Consider the following 22,160-nt stretch of genomic DNA (forward strand, 5'->3'; position numbering starts at 1 on the left):
GGAGGTGGTTTATAACCTCCTTTACATTTAAACGGCCTTCGTTAGGCTTCCAGACACTTAGGGCCAGATGTAGGTAAATCTGAAATACCGATTTCTTAATAGCAAATTTTATCGATTCGCTATTAAGAAATCGGTATTTCCTATGTAGGTAAAGATTCGGTAAAAAATACAGAATCCTTAATATTCCTTATTACCGAATCAGTAATTGAGATTCGGTAATAAGGAATACCTACCCATTCTTTTCTATGGGCTTGGAGGCCCATATGAATGAATGTGAAGACATTCACTATTAGCGATTCGGTATTACCAAATCGCTAATAGCGGGAGCACTTTCAAGGGTGCCAGGGTGTCAAAAGGACATCCTGTTGCACCCCTGAAATGTGCATGTGTGCACATGTGGTGCACATACATCCAAGGGCATGAATGTGTGCCACATGGCACTTTACAAAAAAGTGATTTTTCAAAGGAAATCGATAATTGCCACCAACTTGAAGTTGGTGGTAATTACCGATTTCTTAAGGTTTGAAAGCACTCTTTAATGTGCTTCCTATATTGCATTTAAGGAATCGGTATTACCAATTCCTTAAATGCAAGAGCAATAAGGAATAGGTATTTACCGATTCCTTATTTACCGATTCCATACCTACATTAGTAATGGCTAACGCTGAAATTTACAGAATTTCGGCGTTACGACCTGTATTTAGCCACCTACATCTGGCCCTTAGTTATTTGCACTTGCAGTCTACCTTTAGAACAGGCAGCGTTCATCTCTTGTTAATGTCTCAGTAATGACTGCTGTCATGAAGAGTCTAAAGAGGGTCATATCTCCCCAGACATCCCCCGGACCAGTGTGAAACCTGAATGTGGCACTCATACAACCTATGATTCCACCATTTGAGCTCCTACACTCTTATGCCTTGGAATTCCTAGATTTAGTCACTTCCATCAGATGCATCGGTGAGTTCCAAGCTCTTACAGTACAGGAACAGTCCATCCAGGTTCTCAAAGATGGGGTAGTTTTAAGTACCAGCTGTAAATTTCTGCCTACAGTCCTATCAACTTTTCACAAGATCCATACCATTGAGCTGCCAGTCTTCTTCCCTCAACCATAGCAAAAAGGGTCTTCCACGCTCTGGATGTTAAGAGGGTGTTTGTTTTACATTGATGCTCTTAGAAAGTCCAATCAACTTTTAGTTACCTTTGCGTAACCCCACATGGGTCATGCCATCTTAAAAGCCGCCATTGCCAGCTGGATATTTAAATGCTTCCAAACCTGTAATGCTAAGGTCACTCTCACCGTCCCAGTGCTCCCAAGAGCAAACTCTACATACAAAAAGGGGACTATGTTAGCCTTTTTGGGTATTATCTCTCTGACTGTTATCTGCAAGGCTGCTACTTGGTCAGAGCCAAACACCTTCCCTAAGCATTACTGTGTAGCGATGTTCTAGTTTGTCAATAGTCTTTAGTTGTCAGTCAAATACAGTGGCCCCTTTGGACAAATTATAAACTAGAAGATACACTTTCAACCTCATCAAACATAATTATTTCACTCCATACAATTAAGCAAGAGCTAAGATGATGCAAACATAGTCAGAAATTAAAAACGTGCACAATTTATTGTAACATTAATAAAAAGCAAACTCACAGTAAAATTATTATACACATATCATAACACAATTTATACAAATAATAATAACAGAGTGGGAATAAAACATAGAAAACATTTCTAATTAAAATAGAATGGGACACAATAGTCAGACTCAATTAAATCATACTCCAAATTTGTATAAATATCTGTAAAATGGAGAAGTTATATAGTCCAATGACTTAGCGTGTCGCAATTCAGACTGGCATTATATATAATATAGTGTCCGCGAAGGAATCAACAACGCCTGACCACCCGTCCCCCCCCCCCCGCATTCCCGAGAAGCATACCATAAACAAACCCGAAGGTTTTCCAGGGTTGGCTGACGAGGAGGACTGACCGGTGATTTGTGAGGTATGAACGTAAGGGGAATTGCGGGGTGAGGAGTGTGCTGTATCTCTCTGTGTGGTTACTAGCGAGATCATACCGCTGACAACGAGAGAGAGACTTAAACCATTAATTGATCAGCAATGTCTTCCAACACAGTGCGTGAGAGGGGGCGGCTGCTACAGAGATGTTCTCTGATGCCCCTCAAACGACATAGCACAAAAAAGAACTAACCGTTACGGATCCTAACACGGTACAAACACTCATGAGAACACTGGAGAAAAAAATGAAGCAAGAACAAAGTAAATGATGGGAATCGCGCTCTCTACAGAGGTATATCGAAGTGGGACGTATCCCGCTCGGATTACTTATGTTAACAGCTCCCACATATGAGGAACCAAATCCCGACCTCATGAGAGAATGGGCAGAGTGCAATTTAGATTCCTCACGGAAATTGACACTCATTCTTATAAAATATGCCGACATTGATAGAGCGCACTTGCTCACGGAGTTTGATGCCATTAACGATGAACTTGAGATACTCGCAATTACTGATGCGATAACAGAAGAAATATCTAAAACACGGAAAGATATGATGTCCCGCATCAAAAAAGAAGAGGAAAAAATTAAGGAACGTAAATCCCAGAAATTCAAAAGGGACAAAGAAGATTATGATCTGGGGCAAATCTTCACCTTTGCCAAAAAGTACGATGCGGTATGCAAGACACACTCCAAGAAAGGAGCTGGGGCACAAATAACAAACAATTCAAGATGGAAGGAGACAAACGGTGAGTCATCGTCTACAGGCCAACTAACATCCAGGGGCAGTGCATCTGAATGAAGTGAATGAAATGAAATGAAAATTATATAGCGCGTAACTACCCTGAGGCCTCGCAGCGCTTTAGCTAGAACCATTCAGGCGGCAGGGCAGGGCGCTAAGCTCTTGCAAACAAATGCTTTTTTAATAGCTTTCTAAAAGCTGTCAGGTTGTTAATTTCTCTCAAAACCAACGGAAGAGCGTTCCACAATCTTGCAGCATTGTGCGAAAAAGAGCGACCACCCCAGCAGGATTTTTTTACTTTTGTGGTGGTGGCCAGATGTAGCACACTGGAGCAGAGAGCTCTAGAAGGGAAGTATGGAGTGACCAAAGGAAGCATGATGGATGGACCTGACTGACGAAGAGCCTTCTGAACCAGGCACATAGATTTAAATTGTATCCTGGACGCTACCAGGAGCCAATGCAACTTCTTCTGGGCAGGTTTGGCCGACTGCCAGCGAGGAATCTGAAACAGTAGTCTGGCCGCACAATTTTGAGTAACCTGGAGTTTGGTAATTGTAGCAAGGGGGGCTCCAAGGTAAAGTGCATTGCCGTAATCCAGGCCTGAGAGAATCAGGGCCTCGACCATGACTCTCCTCGCCTGGAAGAGATGCGGGACCCCAGCGGAGGTACGATGAAAGACAAACCGTCGCCAGGTGATGAAATGAATTTTTTATGTCAGGCGTGCCTGGCAACCCTCAGACCAAGAACACTGCACACCAAAAACGCAAGTGGGCCAACTGCAAACGAGGTCAAAGGCGCAAAGCCAAAAGGAAATGCAGGAAACAACTCCACGCCAAAAACAAGGGGATACTGGAGGGAAAGGTAAATCAAACAGTCATCCATCTTTCGACAGTACCTCTATCCAGTGAAGAAATGAAAACTTTAAGCTTGGGTTTAACCTACTGTCCCAAAAACAACTGACTATGCAAATGTGAGAATGGATATCTACAAAGGAGTGCGCAAATTCAAACTGAAAAAAATTCCACCAAATAAGGAACACAGCCAGTAGCAAGGCAAATTCCGAACAAGTAGGAGGTACATCAAGTCAGGACACACAATCTCTAACTGACACTAACCTCACTGATACATTGGAAGAACTGTGGAATAATCCTGCATCACAAGATAAAGCATTCCATCCACAGGCATTTTAGTTAACAGTAATCCTGCCATGCTGGCCAAGAAATCCAAAGGACGAACCACTTTTAAAACTAAGTCCACTTTCTCACCGATAGCGGTCCATGACTCTATTGATACGTTTCACGAGATCATCACTAACAAAATCAAAAAGTTGAATAAACGAATCAGCATGACAAAAAAACATGCGAGTGTACAGGACATGAAATACCAACAACTCATGACCAAACTTAAGAACAATAAACAAGTGGTGATACACAACAGTGACCAGGGCGGGAATATTGTGTTGTGGTCACAAAATGAATACAGAGCTGAAGCGTTGGGGCAACTGAACAGCAGGGAATGTTATGAGAGAACTAATATAACAATACTCAAAGCTATGTATCAAACCTATTATAGCAAATTACAACGATGGTGGAAAAAGGAACTTATCAGTAAAGATGAGTACGAGTTCCTTCGCAAAGAAAGTCCCACTATCCCCACTATTTATTTAATTCCCAAAATTCATAAGGATGCCAAAAAACCGCCAGGCCGACCCATCATCAGTGCTAGAGACAGTCTGTTGGAGAACACGTCCATCTATGTAGATTATTTTCTACAGGTATTTGTCAAAGCGCTCCAATCCTATGTCCGGGATACAACAGACTTTATTAACAAAATCAAGGCTATTGTGTGGGGTGAAAATCAATTAATCATAGCATTAGATGTGACGACACTGTATACGAGCATACTACACAAGGATGGTTTGAACGCCACACAATTTTATCTGGCACAAAGGCCTGCTTTACACTCTGAGCACAACAATTTGCTGATAAACATGATTGAGTTTTGTCTATGTAACAATGTATTCATGTTCGATAATCTTTTGTACCAGCAGATTCAGGGAGTGGCGATGGGGGCCAGCTTCTCCCCCAGCTATGCGTGCTTGCACCTTGGCTGGTGGGAGGAGCTGGTTCTCAAAACCCACTATGCTGAGATTATGAACAATAACGTGATGGTCTGGTTGAGATTTATCGACAATCTGTTTATAGTATGGCGTGGCACCCGAGAACAGGCTGAGGAGTTAATTAGCAACATTAACATCAATTCACTTAACTTGAATTTCACAGCTACCATTAGTGACACGTCGGTAAACCTCCTTGACACTCAGGTGTTTGTACATAACCAAAAGCTGGAAACCAGACTTCACCGCAAGGAAACAGCAGGAAATTCCATCCTGCACGCTTCCAGTGCGCATCCGCGTCATTTAATCCAGAGCATCCCCTACGGGGAGATGCTCAGATTGAAACGCATAGGCAGCACAGAGCGGGTTTTAAAGCTAGTGCAGAAACAGAGCAGGCAGCTTTTCCTCGAGAGAGAACTTTGGAGCAAGCGATCATCAAAACCAGTTTGCTCGACAGGAACCTCCTCCTAGCAGACAAGTATCCATGCCAAGGCGGTGACCAAGCAGCTAGGGATACGACAGCGCCCTCTATACCTGAATTCAGACTAATTATGAATTACAACAGCCAACACAAAAAAATTAACAGGATAGTCCAATCATGCTGGCAGTTGGTTCTTAATGCTCCAGTAATAGGACCCCAGCTACCGCAGAGGGTGTCCATTACTTAGTCGTGCCCCGTCCATGCGAGACAGCCTAGTGACCACCAATCCTGCAATTATCGAAAAAACTGATTGGCTGCAACACATAAGGGGTTTATACGCTGCAAAACATGCAAAGCATGCTTGCATAGGGTCAGAACCACCACATATCAAACACCCTTCAGTGATCGCTTGCATAAGGTGAACAAGCGCCTCACTTGCAAGACAGAATACTGTGTATATGTGCTATCCTGCCCTTGTGGCTTACGCTATATAGGGAGCACAAAATTACAGACACACAAAAGAATCCTCCAACACCTCCGGCCAATCACAAACTCGGACAATACCTATCCAGTAGCAAGGCACTTCAAAGACTTTCACAAATCAAACAACAAGAGCCTTACCTACTACCTGATAGACGCTATACCACCTAGCAGGAGAGGAGGAGACCGAGAAAGTAAGCTTAGGAGGCTGGAAACAAGGTATATTCTACAGCTCGACACCAAACAGCCCAACAGTCTCAATAACACAGAAGATTTATTCACTTGCCTGTAATCTCAAGTTTGGTTAACCCAATATTCACATAATTCAGTGCCCCGATTCTATGAAATCTGCCTTACTGTTATTTGATCTAACCTCATATGTATATAACCAGTTGGAGAGACATCACGAATTGCCAATTGCCAACTGTATCCAGAGAAAACGTAGTGTAGCTCCCACTTCATCATACTACAAGAACCCCCCATAGTCCGGTAACCAGATGTCTTCTGACCATAGGGTATTCAAGGGTATGAAGGACGTCAGTTATTTATTATAAACCATTCTCAGACTAGGAAAGATTACCACTTTCCTTCAGCAGGGGCTATTGTCCGCATAATGTGTACATAGATTAGTTCGCATTTATGCAATTATTACACAGTATTTATACATATATTATTTTCATATAGTTGTACTTGGATTTTATGACGTATGTTTTTATATGTACATATTGCATTTATTTATTCATCTATTTATATATTTATTTACTGATGCACTGACAATGGTGTTTGAGATTCAACAATCCCGACCCCAAAATGTACATAAGTCTGTATTTAAATTGGACCGCAAGACACGTTTTGGTATTTTACGGATATTGGCATCTAGATCAACTCTTTTTATGACTTATGGCAACTACAAGTTAGCAATGTGGACAACATTGCGTAGATGCACTTCATAGGATGTCTCATGGGAAGTTCAGTACCTTGAACAGTATTTTAACTCGTGCTATTTTTTGCACACTTTTTGCACATATATTGTTGCACATTTTCACTTTAGAGGTATAATGCAATTTCGAGATAGTTGGTCTCTTGTCACGTGACTTTAGCATGAAGCCAACAACGAAGGAACCCATTTTGGTTCCATCAAGCATGCACTGCCACGTCACAGCCTGAATCCAATGAATTAAATTCATCTATTTTAAACGTTTTTTCATTTTTTCATTTTTCTCCTTTACTTTTCATCCTGTCTTTTCTTTGGTTCAATTCATTTTACTCAATACATGTTCAACAACACTGTTCAGCGTAAACTCGGAAGCATGAGGTGGGTTCCATGTCATGTTTTATTTATCAAGTCCAATGCATTTCGGGAATAACTTTCCCTTCGTCAGGGACATCTGAAAATACAAACAAGTATGTGTGCTTTAGATCGTTTCTACCAATAAAGTTTAAACAGTTGATACTGTTTTTTGCAATGAGTTTCACAGTGAAACATTGGCCATTATTCTGCCGTATATGCAAACAATTATCATTTACCCACACCATACCTTCTTGTTAAAACACATAATTTTCTCACATAATACTCTTAGACTCAATAACTCTAAACCATTGAATAAGCCCTCCCTTGTGCATAGGCAAAAACAGTTCACCAATTTAGAGGCTCAAACTTTTTCAATACGTTAAAACGCTTACCATGACATGCTGGTGAATCTTAAATTTCCGACATCAATTTCATGGAAACTCAATACTTTTAGTTTTTAAGAAGACATGAAATCATTTTCCTCTTCACTAGCGTGCCGAAGCGTGCGTGGCTTTTGTGAAATGTAATCTTAAGCACAAACTCAAAAGCGCCGCCTTTCTATACTGCTGCCTCCTCTTAATACACCTCAGGTGGTTCATTACATCATTAAAGCTGAGACGGTGCATGCTACAAAAATATACTCTATTACTCCTTCGACTGGGTTTAAGCCCATACAACTATAAATCCCATAATGCAATAAATCACGTCTCCGTACATTTATGTATATAACGGAGTGTACCAATAAATAAACTACGAGGTAATGTGTAAGATTAGAGTCACTGTGTGCAGAGCTGCCTAATATCCTTGTGAGTCCTTAAAATAATGAATCATGTGCAGATAATGTCCATATTGCTTCTTACGAGCGTTGCTTGTAACCTTTGGTTGTCCATTATGACAGGGAGCTCCACCCTGTACTTCCGAGTAGTTCTTCATCATCATGTTCTCAAGTGCGCTTGTCCTGTTTATCAACATTTTCTTTGTGGGTGCCATCTCTTTTATTGGTACACTCCGTTATATACATAAATGTACGGAGACGTGATTTATTGCATTATGGGATTTATAGTTGTATGGGCTTAAACCCAGTCGAAGGAGTAATAAAGTATATTTTTGTAGCATGCACCGTCTCAGCTTTAATGATGTAATGAACCACCTGAGGTGTATTAAGAGGAGGCAGCAGTATAGAAAGGCGGCGCTTTTGAGTTTGTGCTTCAGATTACATTTCACAAAAGCCACGCACGCTTCGGCACGCTAGTGAAGAGGAAAATGATTTCATGTCTTCTTAAAAACTAAAAGTATTGAGTTTCCATGAAATTGATGTCGGAAATTTAAGATTCACCAGCATGTCATGGTAAGCGTTTTAACGTATTGAAAAAGTTTGAGCCTCTAAATTGGTGAACTGTTTTTGCCTATGCACAAGGGAGGGCTTATTCAATGGTTTAGAGTTATTGAGTCTAAGAGTATTATGTGAGAAAATTATGTGTTTTAACAAGAAGGTATGGTGTGGGTAAATGATAATTGTTTGCATATACGGCAGAATAATGGCCAATGTTTCACTGTGAAACTCATTGCAAAAAACAGTATCAACTGTTTAAACTTTATTGGTAGAAACGATCTAAAGCACACATACTTGTTTGTATTTTCAGATGTCCCTGACGAAGGGAAAGTTATTCCCGAAACGCATTGGACTTGATAAATAAAACATGACATGGAACCCACCTCATGCTTCCGAGTTTACGCTGAACAGTGTTGTTGAACATGTATTGAGTAAAATGAATTGAACCAAAGAAAAGACAGGATGAAAAGTAAAGGAGAAAAACGAAAAAAATGAAAAAAACGTTTAAAATAGATGAATTTAATTCATTGGATTCAGGCTGTGACGTGGCAGTGCATGCTTGATGGAACCAAAATGGGTTCCTTCGTCGTTGACTTTTATAGTGTTTACAGCGCAATGGGACGATGCGCGAAGCAAGCTTTGCACGCCGAAAATGTTTGAAAGCACACATTGGTTTAAATATGGATTAATGTTGGATTACCTGGAGTGCATCTCACCCTCCTTTATTTTTTAGCATGAAGCCAACATATGTGGTTATGAAGTAGGTTGGTAGAAGGTAGATATAACGCTTAAAAAATATATATCTCCTCCACATAGTGAATAGTTACAAGACATGCATTCAGCGGATTATTTTAAGGTATTTTACCTTTATTGTAGTCTCAAGTAGCAAACAAGCACAAAAAGCGAATATTGTTATTTAACATGTTGTTATATGTATTTCACATTCATGGATTACTATGAAGTTGCTGCTACTACGATAGTATTTCTTCCAACTTTATTACATCGAAAAGTCACGTGAGATGTTTCACCATGGTGTATGTCACTTTAAATTTGACTCACGATTCTGTGCAATCTGTCGAGTGAACAAGCGGCTGAGGCTGCGAAACGCGTCTTGACGTTGCCAGCGAAATAGATAACTTTAAGCACCAAAACTGGGTCCGTGTCCATATGGCCGCGATACCCGCCACCCCCTCTCAACACACTCCCCAAGGATGGGAAACCGGAAACAGTTCTGAACTTTTTGGAAGACGGGAGGGAGTGACCCTCCTGGCCGTATTTATTAAAATATGAAACAAAATAAAACATTAAAATAACAGTTTCATATTATGTACAATTTCATTACCACATTGCGATGTTTTGGCTAACCTTAACATATTCTCTAATACAAAGGTTCTCCTAGCCGAACTAACATCCTACAAAACATTAACTTGAAATTTTGAAATTGTACATCCTAACGTTTAAGGGCCAACGGCAAGGTCGTAACCGGTGTCAAGATCCCTAAACCCGAAATATCCCCCTCACTTGTGAGGGGCGACCGCACAGAGGTGTACCTCAAGTGCAACTACCAATTTCCCTTGACTTGACGGGGGCCCCAATAAACTCGACGCCACTTAAAGGTCGTTCGAGGACTCGTGTGAGGTATCTAGAAGGTAGCGTAGACCCCCTCCCAAACCCCACACAACTTACCACATCTGCCGTCTCAGATATCCTGGCCCCGGGAAATTCCCCAGGAGGGGGCTGTAGCCCCTCCTACCCAGGAAGGGGCCTTGACCGCCTTTCCTTTCCTTTCGGCGTCCCATCCTTAGAAGGGACCGCCTACCCGTTGAGGGGCCAATGGCCACCTCCCTCGAGCGCTCCCATCCGTAATGGGTGACGCCCACTCATAGGGATCTACCAATTAGTGCTCACCGATCATGACCTTACCGCCACAGGCCGGATAGTTGACCGGCTATCCGGACCCCCCACACACTCCTACCTAAAGGTCATGTCTTAAAGTCCCCAGCCAAGCTATCAGGTCTCCTATGAGTAACTCGTTCCCCACCCGGGACAAATGAACACCATCACCCAAATACATACTGTCCCCTTTAATACAACCATGCGAAATAGAATGCAGTGTACTTGAACGGAACAATCGACTTACTTTATTATTAATCTTCCTTACTGAATGATTCAGAGCAGAAACTGAAAGAGCCCCCCGCCACACTTTTCGCGATATCATATGGGACCATGCGATTGTGCACCCTGGAACTCTTCTCGCTAACCAACTTACAGTGGAAAGCATTGCCTCAAGAAGTAGTCGTATACCAGTGGACACCAAATCGTTGCCCTCAAGATGTACTATGACTATAGCCGGCGGTGACCTCGTCCGCCCTAACAAACCCTCAAAAAATGATTGAAACTGGTCAATACAGAGCCCGCCCTTTCCGTAGAAGGACACACTGTACCCGTATTCCCCAGCCACGTGAATCATGTCACCTGCTTTGAATACGTCCGCGGCCCGCCTCACGTATGAGTGGCCCACGACCCACACCTCCTTTTTCACAGCCGGTGATGTCTGACCGCTGACCCGGTGTTGGGTCGACTGCACAGTCCGCCCCGCCTCGTAGGCTTGCGCAACTGAAAACCAAAGAAAACAAGAAGCGTGAGTACATCATTACAGCTTCACAACATGTGCAACCGCACATACCTTTTATAACAGTTCGAGGACCAACGCCCCACACGTTTAACTTGTTCGACATTCAGACCCCTGGCTGTAGCCTCTGTAGCAGCCCCTATCCGAAAGGAATGGGTCCCAAACTCGCCGGGGTTCAAGCCCGCAGCGGAGATTGACATCGCAAGCACCCGCTGAAACTGAAACCTCGTCAGTGGGGTGGTGTCAGCGTGTCGCAACAATGTCCCCCCCCATGATGCCACCCTTTGCGCTAAATATTCCTCTACGCAACTTACCGGGCACATGGAGGACCCGGGAATCCTTTGTATGATTATGCAGTCCCCCATCGCACCCTGGTCGGTCTTGGACCTGACAAACGAGATGGACATTGTCTCCCCTCTGACCTGAACGTGCTCTCGGCACAGTCCCCCCGTCACATCCCGCTTGTTCCTCGCCACTAGTTCGCTTACCCGCATAGCCCCATGGAATGCCAACGCAAAAGTGGCTCGGAATAACACTGTTTCATACTGGGATGAACACGTTGAAGGGAGTACAGATAATAACAGGGCCAACCTATCCAGACCTATCGGGCGCCTTTCATCTACTCTGCGACCCTCAAGGCGTTGCCACCCACGTAGCGCTTTTTGTACAACGAAAGACGCTGTCGGGTCCTGGATCCCATAAGCCCTAGCCATAAAGGAAATGGCTGCCCGATGCCTCTGGGCAGTAGCCACAGATTTGCCTGCCTGATGTAAAGACAGCAGGAAATTTACTACCCACTCCTCCTGGCCCCAAAGCTCCCCTCCAGCAGTCCCCAAAAAGGCCAAATAGGAACGGAACGCCCCTTCATATGCCTTCCTTGTCCTGGGTGCTAAACTCTCTCCCACGAGGTTTCGTAGTTCGGGGCACCGAGAGACCAGAGAGCTTCGGGAAAGGGTGCCGCCACCGGGTCCGCTGTGGGCAGAAAACCCCAGAAGGCCTGCATACGGAAACGAGAAAGCGTGTCAGCCGCTTGGTTCATCACCCCCGGCACATGTCTTGCCTTAAATAGGACATTCAATTGCATACACAACAAGACAATTTCTTTCATCAGCCTCAGGATCCATTTGCATCGTGCCGCCTGGCTATTGATACACTCAACCACGGTCATGTTATCAGACCAGAATACCACAGAGTGATCTCTAAACCCCTCAGGCCAAGTTTTCAGGGCCACCAGAATGGGGAACAGTTCAAGAAAAGCAATGTTACTCGTCAACCCATCCTCATGCCACCATGACGGCCATTTTTGAGCCGACCATTGTGTGCCAAAGATGGCACCAAAACCAATGCTCCCTGCCGAATCTGTCCACAGCCCCAGCTCCTCGGAGGACACCGCCGGTTTGTTCCAGACAACTCGACCATTGAAATCCGCCAGAAATGCCAACCAAATGCGCATGTCCTGGCGAACCTCGGCCGAGAGCCTCGTGCGATGGTGACCCTCCTTCAGGCCGACCATGGCCTGAGCGATCGAGCGGGAAAAGGGGCGGGCCATCGGTATTACTCTCAGGGCAAAATTCAGCTGCCCCACCAATTGTTGTAATTGCTGCAACTTAACCTTAGACTGACTAATACACGTCTCCAGGGATGCCCTGAACCTAAGCACTTTTTCTCTTGGTAAACGAAAACAACCCTCCTCGGAGTCGAGCTCGATCCCCAGAAACTCGAGGCAAGTCGAAGGACCCACCGTCTTACCGGGTGCCAATGGCACACCAAAATGGTTCATTAAGACACAAAATTCATTCAAAGCCTGACCACATTCCGGATCCCCGGCTGCCCCTAGAAACAAAAAGTCATCGAGATAATGCATAACCTGATGAAACCCCGTCTTCCTTGTGAAGACCCATTGCAGGAAACAACTGAACTGCTCGAAATAGGAACAAGATATAGAGCACCCCATTGGCATACATCTATCCATGTAATAGTGTCCCTGAAACGTGAAACCAAGAAGACGCTGATAGTCTGGATGTACCGGGAGCAACCGGAACGCTGACTCGATATCAGATTTCGCCATCAGCGCACCGGGCCCTAGGCGATTCAAAATGGCTACGGCCTCATCGAAAGATGCATACCGTACTGAACACACTGCTGGGTCTATCGCATCGTTTACGGAAAGACCACGTGGGGCTGATAAATTATGTATCAGCCGAAACTCACCCGGGTCCTTCTTGGGGACCACCCCTAAGGGGGAACAAACAAAGTTAGCAACCGGTGGCACATTAAACGGACCGGCGACTCGACCTCGAGCCACCTCTTTCCCAATCTTCTGCTGTACCACGGTCGTGTGCTGCAAGACTGATATTTGGTTTTTACATTTCGCTAAACCCTGAAACTCCCCCACTGGGATGCGGAAACCATATGAAAACCCGTTCCGCAACACCCCAGCGGAAGCGTGGTCCGGGTATTCGCTGAGCCAAGGAATCATTGCCATGGTATCAATCTGAGTAGGTAAAGGCGCCCCTCGGACTATTTCAGACCTGCTTGGCGCCTCCTCTACCCCCGTTATCACCTGTTTTGGCTCTGCACATGGACTCAGGATGGGACGCTTGCCCACACCCGCTACATTCGTGCCTAAATTTGCATGACCCCTGGGGCCTCGTACATTTACCCCTGTTAAAGTTCCAACAACTCCCCTTTTTACCTGTGGTGCCGTTCGGCCTGGACTGGTATTCGTTACTCGCGCCTGATCGAAAGGAGGTCCCAGAATATTGGCGGGAGGACTCCCCCACACTACTCCCTACTAATGGCAAATTCAACATACCAGTATCCGCCATTTTTGACCATGACACAGAATCGTAACAATCCCAAGTTAAGTTTTTATCATGTTCTTTCGCTTTTCTGAAAATATTATCGTAACAGAACCACTGATTGCCCCCATGTGACACGGAATACCCCATGATCCGTGACTGATAAATCGGCAATTCAGACAGTAATTCGGGCCTACGTTCGCCCAGGATGGATGTAAAAATCCCCCACGCCTTGCCCCAATTGCCAATGTTCTCATTTACCTTGAAGGCGGCCATCTTTGCGCGCCAAACACTCGGATGCATGAGCTCCTTTTGGCTCTTAACATATTCCATCTCATAATGATCGGTAAGCAACGAGAAGATGTTTATATACTCATCTGCCCATATCTTCTCCTTAATAGCTAGAGGGACATGTTGACCCAACTTTTCCCTTCTTGACGGGGCAGACTCATCCCTCGCAATCGGCAATGGCCGCTTACCTGAACCGGAAGCTGTATCTGCGGCTGAGCCTATCCCAGGTGGCTTTCCTCCTGCCGCGGCCGGCGTGATGACTGGCGATGCTGCCTTAGCCGCCTCCCTTGTTTCACGCAGTTGCCTCATCAAAAACCGTGCGTCGTCAGCCGTGGCGCCCTCATTATTTTTACCCAACCACGCTGCTAATTGTGCTGCCAGCTCGGGCGGCATATCCTCCCCGGACACGGGGGTGACCACCACGGGAATCGGATTCCCCTCCGCCGGCACCGGAGTTGGCTCTTCGAGTGGGGTACAGGGAACCGGGATGTCCCCTCCAGCTGCTCCCCTTCTGGGCCTCTTGCCTTTTCCTCCCGGAGCTGCTCCAGCCAATGGACGTTTCGGTCCCTCTTCCCCATCTTTCTCCGCCATTCGCTTCTTTAGGTCGGTCACCTCTTTCATAAGAACACGCAGCATCTGGTCGGTAGTCATTCGCTTTCCAACTTTCTTAGGCATTCCCCAACAGAGTATCTGTAAGACAAACAAGAAAGATTACCACATTCAAAATTGGCTCTTCGTTCCGTCTCGAGCTCACGTGCAGCGAGGGGGTGCAGCTTCAGAGCACAGGAACAAGAGGATGCGTTCTTGGCTTGTTGCTCCTTTTATCCGTCTTCAGGGCGGGCGTAAACCCGCCCCTGCCTGCCCTTAGGGCGTGGCCAGCCGCGTCAGTGTCTAGGCCAGCCCACTCGAGGGCGGGAAACAGCGCGCCCCGGCTACGCCGCTTCGGGCATACCAGCCGAGGCTCGCCTCCCGCCCAAAAATGGCTTCCCGGGGGGCTCGTGGTACTCGGCCATACGTTCGGGGGGACCGAATGGTCGCCCCTTTCCAATCTCGGGATTTGTGAATTATGCCTAAACTTGGTTTATTCACAGCTCTGTTCTTTTATAAAAATACCCCCCCTTTTAGGATTGCTTAATACTCCTATGTAAACAATCCTTTCCGGCATTGCTTAGCAACGCTCGGGACGCACTCGCCCCGTTCTCTCTTTCCACTTCTGACACGCCATTGCGTCATCACGCATTGACGCGGCCACGCCCTTCCCGGAAGCACAGTTGCCGCTATATCCACCCCGGCGGCTTCTGTATCATTTACGGGGAGGCACGGAGAGGCGAGTAGGTACTAAGAACTCTGTAACCAACTGAACTGTAAGTAATACTCTGAGCCCGATACTGACAACTTGGATTCAGTATCCTGAAACCTAACCCGTGATAGCTTTTTTACCATTTCCCCCTTTGCAGAATATGGCAGCTTGGTTTTTACCTTCCCTCCACCCCGTGAAGCCTAAAAGATCCTAAATAGGAGTAAGCCTTATTTCCCCTTTGTGCACCCGTGTGTGTGAATTGTTTGTGTGTCTGCATGGTGTGAGTGTATGTATGATGGGACAAATCAATTACGTCGATTATTGCTCACTTTAACTCATACGTGAGCAGGTATGTCGTGCACTCGGAAGTGCTGATTGCGACCGACTTTGTATGAAAAATAATCGAATAACCACCCAACCACGAAGCACACCGACATCACCGGAGTGTGCCAGTCTGAGTCAAAGGTGAAACACATAGAATTCACTTCGTTGTTCCCTCACGCTAATGGCACTGTGAGCATTGTTTCCACGCACTATTCAGTGCTAAATATGACTGAATGCCTATATTAAGTATTTAGTGATCACCGAGCACAACACCAATGATAGTGTGCCAGCTTTAGTGATAGCCAGTCACTACCGATCACTATAAACCTTGAATGGAATGTACGACACAGCAGAAGACACGTGAGAACCAGTATGGCACTTCGTAACAGGCTTGTATTAATTATACTTGTGACCTTTTACATTTTTCTCCTACAGGTCTTTTTGCTTTTCAGCTCAACCATTGTTGTTTCTGAGCTTTTTCACTCTGACCAATTTTGTCAGTTGTGCACAGGAAACTAGGGACCGGCAGGGCGTTAGTGTGTCCTGACCACCCATTTTCCTTTTTGGTCCTGACGAAAACCCGGCACTTTTCCATCCAACGGGTTGAAACATGTAGACCTCACACATAAGAGATACACACGGTCATAACACCTAAACGTATCCACACACTTACTTTTAATATTGTCCAGTTCTTGAGAATAAACCTTCTACACAAGTATACCAGGACAATTTTTAACATTTTTTTCACTTCACACACAAAATACCCGCTCCACTGTAGTCCAGGTGTCGTAGCACACCCTGATGGCACTCGGCTGTCAGGGTGGACCCTGACAGCCGAGTGCCATCGGTGAGTGAGGGGTTTCTTAAAAAAAAGGAAGGACTCTCTTCTCTTTTTTTCTCATTCATTCCATTCAGACCGCTTTATCTAAGCTATTTCTGATGGTACTCCTCTCTTGTTTTGTTTAGTAAAGGGATCCTCCAGCTGTTTCGCACTTTCAGATGGCTTCAAAAAATCATTTGGACACTCCCTGTTTCCACACAGAGGACTGTAGTCCAGGCATTGGCTGTTTCCCGCCTGGACTACGGAAATGTCCTTTATCATGGAGCTGACCAAACAACAGTAAACAAACTCCAAGTTGTGCAAAATGCGGCTGCACAGCTTTTATGCCATGTTCCGCGGAGAGTCTCTGCTCCCCAAGCACTCCATGATCTTCATTGGCTTAGGATTGCTAGTCGAATTATATTTAAGGCTCTATGCTACATCTTTAAGATTAAACAAGGTTCAGCCCCTAGGTACTTACAGGGTCTCATCCAGGCCTATAAGCATAGCCGCTCCTTGAGATCCTCGAGGAAATGTGATTTTGTGATTCCGAGATTCAAGCTGGTAAAGATGAACGGCCGCTCATTTTCTCATCTAGGTCGGAAATTTTGGAACGCTATGCCTGTTAGTCTAAAAATCAAAACGAATCTTCTTCGATTCCGTAAGGGACTTAACCTGTTTTTTTCAGTAGCCATTAGGGTGTCTCTTTTCAGCAAAATTTCATGGTATGTTCTCTCCCTCTTTTAATCTATCCCTTGGCGCCGGGAAACCCACTGCGGGTAGCTGCGCGCCTTATAAGTTTAAATAAATAAATAAAAATAAATAAATAAATGTACAGTGTTTGCATCCCACCATAATAACATATTTTTTCCTTTTCTTTTGGTTGCAGGTTATTGACCTGAGAACGTGGTATGTAGGTTTCTACTTACCACGCTCTGTAGATAGCGTTTAACTTGGTCCTGAAGAAGTGCCTAGATCCTCCTGACACACAGGGCATGAAACATGTTGACCGACCGAGAGTAGGGCGCATACAGCTAGATACATCTCCTCTAGTTCACTGCCACTCTCTATTTTTAATCAGGCAGTTTATCTTCTTGAATAAATAATTGCTAGGACTAACTGACCTGTTTTAACCCACTTCCCTCCCATATCTACACCTACTAGGCCCCTCATCCCCACTGAACTCAACGGAAGGAACAAAAGATCCCTGTCAAAGAGCCCTGTACTGGGTGCCCGTCCGGTATTGCAGCACCGACCTGACGAGGGGCATGCTCATATGATGAAGCATGACGCATAGCTCGCTAGGTGTGTGAGAGCCCTTGTTCCGAAAAGGGGATTTCCCCCTTCATCTTCAGTGTGGGGCCACGCCCACCTCCAGTATCTCCCTGTTCTTTCACTTGGACTCAGAGGATTTCCATACCCTTCTTGTGTATAGTACTATTGGGGCACGTATGTTGGACCTCTCTAAACCTGCCCCGTTGTCCCACTTTTTGGAATCGAATCACTGAACAGGACAACTCTGACCCCTAAGGGATCGTGGAAACAGTGCAGAACCTTTCGCTCAGTCACTCGTGCTTACTTTTTCTCAGAGAAATATACAGAGAATACACAGTGGGACGTTTTCAAAACATTTATTGAACCAATGTTATTCTTACATAAAATACATGTGCTGCAATGATTAATTGACCAGTGTGGTTATTGTGTCAGTTAGCTTTAAATTGCACCTAAGTCCTGTTGTACCGTGACCATTGGCTTTCATTGGCACTTTGTTGCTTATTGGCGCTATTTCTACTTAAACATTTTAATATTCATATCTTCCGTTCACATTATTGGATTTTTGTCATTCTGTTTTACATCATTTGATTCCATTTTTCTAAATTTGTTTTGGAATTTTTGTTGCTCTGCATTTCGACTTTACTACTGTTTAGTACTGCCTAAATACTTTATCCATTGCCTCTAACATAAGCGTGTCTGCTCTGTCATAATTACCAGGTAGTTGAGCTTAGGTGTATTTAGTGACTTTAGTGGTTCACCCTGGCATCGATTTTGATTTTTACGTTCGGTGAGTACTTACCAATCAACTCAACTAATAACCCAATTTCTTACATGACCCCTGCCTCCTGATATTGCAGCACTCCTTAGCTGCTTTCAGCACAGTCTGTGATCCAGCACTTATCCACAACCTGAAGTCTCAAATCAGATATTCTGGCAATATCCTTCACTGGTTCTCCTCTTACCTTTTCCGTTGACACTGGTTTGTTTATATCAGCATCTTCAAGTTCCAAAAGATTCCTATCACCTTTGGAGTCCCGCATGGTTCCATATTGTCTCCTGTCCTCTTCAACCTCTACATGGATGGATCCCCTCCGAGCTCTACTCACAGATAACATCACCAACATTCACTAAAATGCTGATGATATAAAACTACCTGAAGGTCTCCTCTGTTCCAGTCATCTAAAGCCTCAAACAGTGCCTCCTTTAGACCCGGATGTCCAGTGCCTACCTGAAACTGAACCCCAGACAGAATGTCTGTTATTTGCCAAGACGTACAAGCAAAAAACAGTTCAAGCCTGGCTCAATTACATGACCTATAAAGTCTCACCTCTTTAAAGAACACTACATCACAATGCAGTAACAGTCCAATAACCACTTACCTCTCCTATCAATAATTGACTTTATACTTGTCTTAAACGCTGTACAGCTCCCCAATTCTTTTTTCCCTAGGCTTATAGCTAGATTCACGCTATACCGATCCCACATACATGGATCTCTCCCAGTGTTAGACACTACATAGTTGATACTGAGTCATTCTCCTCATTTTGACTACGGTCTCCATTTTCCCTAACCATGTCCTGCCCTTGTAAAAGAGTCTGTGAGCAAATATTATTTAGGGTAGCAGTCCCACGTTCAGTCCTCGCAGGGGCTCCATATTTTTGAGGGCTTGTGACCAAATTGGACAACCTCCTCCTTTCCAGTCTTGCTCTTTTTCACTGCTTCTAAAATTTCTTGAGCTGAGCCCACCGGTGGGATAATCTGTAGATAGGAGTTTGGATGTATAAAATATTCTACTGGCCAGAGACTGAGGCTGATCGTTAGCCTTTGCCAAAGATCACAGGCTTTAGCAATAGCCTTGGTTATGAGAACCATATTGTCACTATTACTGTCACAAAAAGTAGTGCCTCATCCTTCCTCCAGAGGAGCAGTTAATGAAAACGAGTACAAGTATCCCTGTACCCCCCTTTCCCCCTATTCATCGTGTAATTTTGGGGGCTGAGGCTGGGTTCCCTTTCAATGATTGTATCAGTTTGCTTAATTCTCTAATTTTTCAACTCCTGCCATCAGAGACAAACTCTGGACTTCCACGACGATGACGTCTCGATAGGCCTCATCAAAATTCCTCAGATCAGGTTGAATAGAGTCCCGAAGGGTTAAGATAAATTCTTATAAGCCAAGGAAGTCAACAACATTGGCCCACATAGAATCGGCCACATAACGTACTCTAAATCAATTACGACCACATTGGTTGCAGTGTCATTCACTTGTACTCCAACAATGCTCTGGGTGGGTCCAGCATCCACCGAGCAGCACTTCGAACAAGGCAGGTTAGACCTACAGGGTGAGGACAATACACCAGCCAATATGCTGCATCAGTCTTGTGGCGAAACCTTAATCGGAGCAAGTTATTCTTCAGCCTATGGTCAAGCATGTGGACTATTGCACACCACTGATACTTGCTGTCTAATTTAAGGCAAACATGTTTTGTTGAAGATGAATAAGGCATTTCTTTTTTTACAATACTCATCGCCGTCTAGTTCTAGCTTACGCTACGCATTTTTGAGTGCAGCAAATCATGACCCTATGAACTTAGGAAGTTGTATCCGGTGTCTGTGTTCATGCTTCTTTGGATGGTTTGACATTGGCATATGTAGAGCAGTGCTTTTTCTTCCTGACTTAAATACATTTAGCAAAACGAATCATTCCCTACTTAGATTTCAATGCAGCACTTACAAGCTTTCACTATGTTGAAAATAAATCAGAAGAACAGGTCTGCAAGCTGGTGCTTTCGTATTTGAACCACTCGTGATAGTAGTCTGAAGGATGATTTGGATTACCGGAAGTGTGTGACTGGATTTGACATTGTTACTTTTGTCTGTTTAGATTTTAGAATTTAAATGGTACTTTTATTGCAAGCGTAGCAAGGTAAAAGTTAAATAAATAAGCATTCCTTGGTTTACATTAAAAGTACCATTTAACATTTAATTTACTTTCCGCATGTATCTTGCTACTCTTGCATGTGTCTGAATGAAGAAAAACAACGTGCCTGGGACTAAGGACTCCTCTTTAGAAACAAAGTTGTCTTCTTTCAAATAACATTTCTCCTATAACTAATTATTTTTGGCCTAAGATGGGCAAATCTATGCAGTGCTGAATATATCTGCAACACATTATAAAGTCTTTGTTGTTGAGTCAGGCACAGATAAAATAAAATGTACTTTTGGACCGGAAAACAGACCGAGGAATTGCAAATGTTAAATAACTATAGCATTTACTGTTAATGCATTATTTATATTGTATAGCATTAGCAAATCATAGAGGTGAAAATATCCTGAAAATGGTGTTCAAGTCTGCTAGAAATCGTATCAAAAGTCTGTTTCTAAGTTTTTTTAATTAATTTTGCATTTTTTGCTTTTCAGGTTGTAGAAACCATTTTTAGTCGTATAGTTGACATTCATGAACTTAGTGTAAAGCTTTTGGGTCATATAGAAGACACTGTGGAAATGACAGATGAAAGCAGTCCCCATCCTTTAGTTGGGAGTTGTTTTGAAGATCTAGCAGAGGTAAGCAGTATTTTTGTAACCAGTATGTACCACGTATACACCTCAAGAGGACGAGTTTTGGATTTTAGATCTATAGCTTAACCCACATCTTCTAATATTACTCAAAGATGTACATTATAATTTCTAAGTGTTGGATCTGTTTTAAATTTACAAGCTTTTTTTATTTTACATTGTCCTACTAGAAACATTCAAGAATGTAATTCGCCAATGGTGTTACTTTACTAGCTATTTCAGAGAATCATGCCACATTCGTATTTTTTTCTTCAGCAATTCGACCCCTTTTCCGTGCAGGTGTTTACTGTTCTACTGGTTTTCCTTGCAGACATTTACAAATATAATACTCGAAGTGCTTGGCTATTGATAGACATTGGCCAAGAGCTCATTCTTTGTTTGTGAATATGTGAATTTGTTTTTATCATTTTCAAGATGAACCCGGTCAACAACATTCTAGCTATCACACAATCACAACTGACCCAAAAAATGTCATTTGATATTCTAATGATTACTTGTATGGTGTCGTTTAATGAACTAAACATCACATTGCTGTTTGAGAATTGTCAGTTTTTCTTTCAAACCCAAAAAGGTAGCCCTACAAGTGCTGCTTCCTATAATGATGATCGTGCCTCTCTTCAGACCTTCTTTGTAGGGATTCTCCTTTCAAGAAAAAAAATCACGTTTCTTGAATCTGCAAAACTAAGGAAAGGCCAGTGTTTATCCCGTGAAACCTAGAAAAGAAAAGCTAGAGGACCCTTAACCCCCC

At 43.9% G+C, this 22,160-nt stretch overlaps 1 protein-coding gene across 1 annotated transcript in view; it reads left to right on the forward strand.

Moving 5' to 3' along the window:
* SOS1 (SOS Ras/Rac guanine nucleotide exchange factor 1) overlaps nucleotides 1-22,160 on the forward strand; it is an 897,181-nt gene that overhangs the window by 262,640 nt on the left and 612,381 nt on the right. Inside the window, exon 6 of the mRNA XM_086927418.1 lies at nucleotides 21,257-21,400. Coding sequence (XP_086783544.1) covers nucleotides 21,257-21,400 — 144 coding nt within the window. The remainder of the gene's footprint in view (nucleotides 1-21,256; nucleotides 21,401-22,160) is intronic.

This window comes from Lissotriton vulgaris, chromosome 6 (genome assembly GCF_964263255.1).
Source record: "Lissotriton vulgaris chromosome 6, aLisVul1.2, whole genome shotgun sequence".
NCBI classification, from domain to species: domain Eukaryota; kingdom Metazoa; phylum Chordata; class Amphibia; order Caudata; family Salamandridae; genus Lissotriton; species Lissotriton vulgaris.